The following is a 1,460-nucleotide window of genomic DNA, read 5'->3' as shown; positions in this document are numbered from 1 at the left end:
AGCAGTGGGTCGGAGTCGTCAGCCAGGCACGGAACGTCTGTAGGAGAATCTCCGTAGCGAGTCAAGGCTGTGTACCGTTCGTTGCAACGTGCATGGCAACATCCGGCGCCTTTTGTGGTGCTGAAGAAGGCGATCTTTCGTTAACGCCAGCGTTGCACATCGTGGAAGTGCGACGCTTGCATGCAGTACACTGGATCCTGCGACGACAGTCAGGCGCAAGGTGTCCCCTCGTCGTGCACTTGAAGCGTCGACCATCTTTCCTGAGCACGCTGAGTTTGTCTTCGAGGCTAACGTCACTGGTGCATCCTTCGGTCCTGTGGTCTTTGGCTGAACAAAAAAAGCATACATGGTTCTGTTAATACGTCTGCCTTGTTGTGAAGAACCGTTACAGCAGGAGTCGACGACATATTGAAGCTGTGTTTAGGACGTGTTTCGTTCAGCCTTGGTGTTCTAGTCTGAGCGCACCTCTCCCTACATTCGACTTCTAGCTGAAGAAATTTCTGCAAGCGCTCTAACTCCTGTTCCGGTGAGTGCTCACTATTGCTAGAGCCTACCGATAGTGGGCTCGATACTCTCGCGATCGTAATACTACTACCACAGCTTGAGGTATAGCTTTCAGAAATATTTCACCTAGCATCGAAGCGTAAGTTGAAGCGCTCATCCCAAGGTTTGCGAGTCCTCGTCAGTTGAGTTGAATGTCGTCAAGCAACTTCCGCAAGGCTATAGCGTTGTTCGAAGATGTCACCGATCCGAGCATTCGAAGGTTTTCCAAGAGCTTCTGCTCGATCAACTTGCGGTCGCCGTAGCGCTGCTTCAATATTCCATGTGCATCGCTGTAGCTTGATTCCGTCACTTGGATTGCGGCGACCGTTTGAGCAACAGCTCCATCAAGTAACGAAACCAGGTAATGGAAGCGATTGGTGTCGGACAGCCGCGGGTTCTCGTGAACAGAATGAAGAAACATGTCCCAGAACGGCTGCCATCTGGTGATTGTTCCGTCTAAACGTACAAGTTCTAACTTCGGTAACCTGGTGCCAAACTCACGCTGTGAACGTGTCGTGTCCGTCGAGGAAGCAGACGCTTGGTTCCCGTCAGATGCAGTCCCTGGCTGAGTTGTCGGAGGCGAGGAGGAAACCTTGAGCATGTCGATATTGTGCTCGAGCAAGGCCAAAGCGCTGGTAGCAACGTCTTCATATCCCATGACGGAATCAATTTGTTGTGGCTTGCTCGTCGGTCATGAATGTTTCCAACTCGGTGTTGAGTACGGATAACGCCGACTTCGTCGCCTTTAACCGGCAATGCAGGACACGAAGGGCAGAGAGGTCCGGATTGAATGATCTCGTTCACCTCGGTAATGATCCTCGTGCTCTGCGCTCGGCGAGAAGTCCGCTTGTTCTTGATGCGCTCTATGACGGTCTGGCTGCAGAGGTCTCTCCCAGATGATGCTGCAAGTTCCAAGA

General features: G+C 52.0%; 1 protein-coding gene across 1 annotated transcript; it reads right to left on the bottom strand.

The window, feature by feature from the left end:
* Positions 1-682: 682 nt before the first annotated feature.
* On the bottom strand, positions 683-1,201 carry LOC135904506 (uncharacterized). Its single transcript, XM_065435289.1, has one exon. It carries the CDS (start codon positions 1,199-1,201, stop codon positions 683-685), a length of 519 nt encoding a protein of 172 aa, XP_065291361.1.
* Positions 1,202-1,460: the final 259 nt, after the last annotated feature.

The sequence above is a fragment of the Dermacentor albipictus genome, chromosome 2, assembly GCF_038994185.2.
Source record: "Dermacentor albipictus isolate Rhodes 1998 colony chromosome 2, USDA_Dalb.pri_finalv2, whole genome shotgun sequence".
NCBI lineage: Eukaryota > Metazoa > Arthropoda > Arachnida > Ixodida > Ixodidae > Dermacentor > Dermacentor albipictus.
The sequence above is the reverse complement of the archived record's forward strand: the minus strand, read 5'-3'. Positions and strand labels throughout refer to the sequence as shown.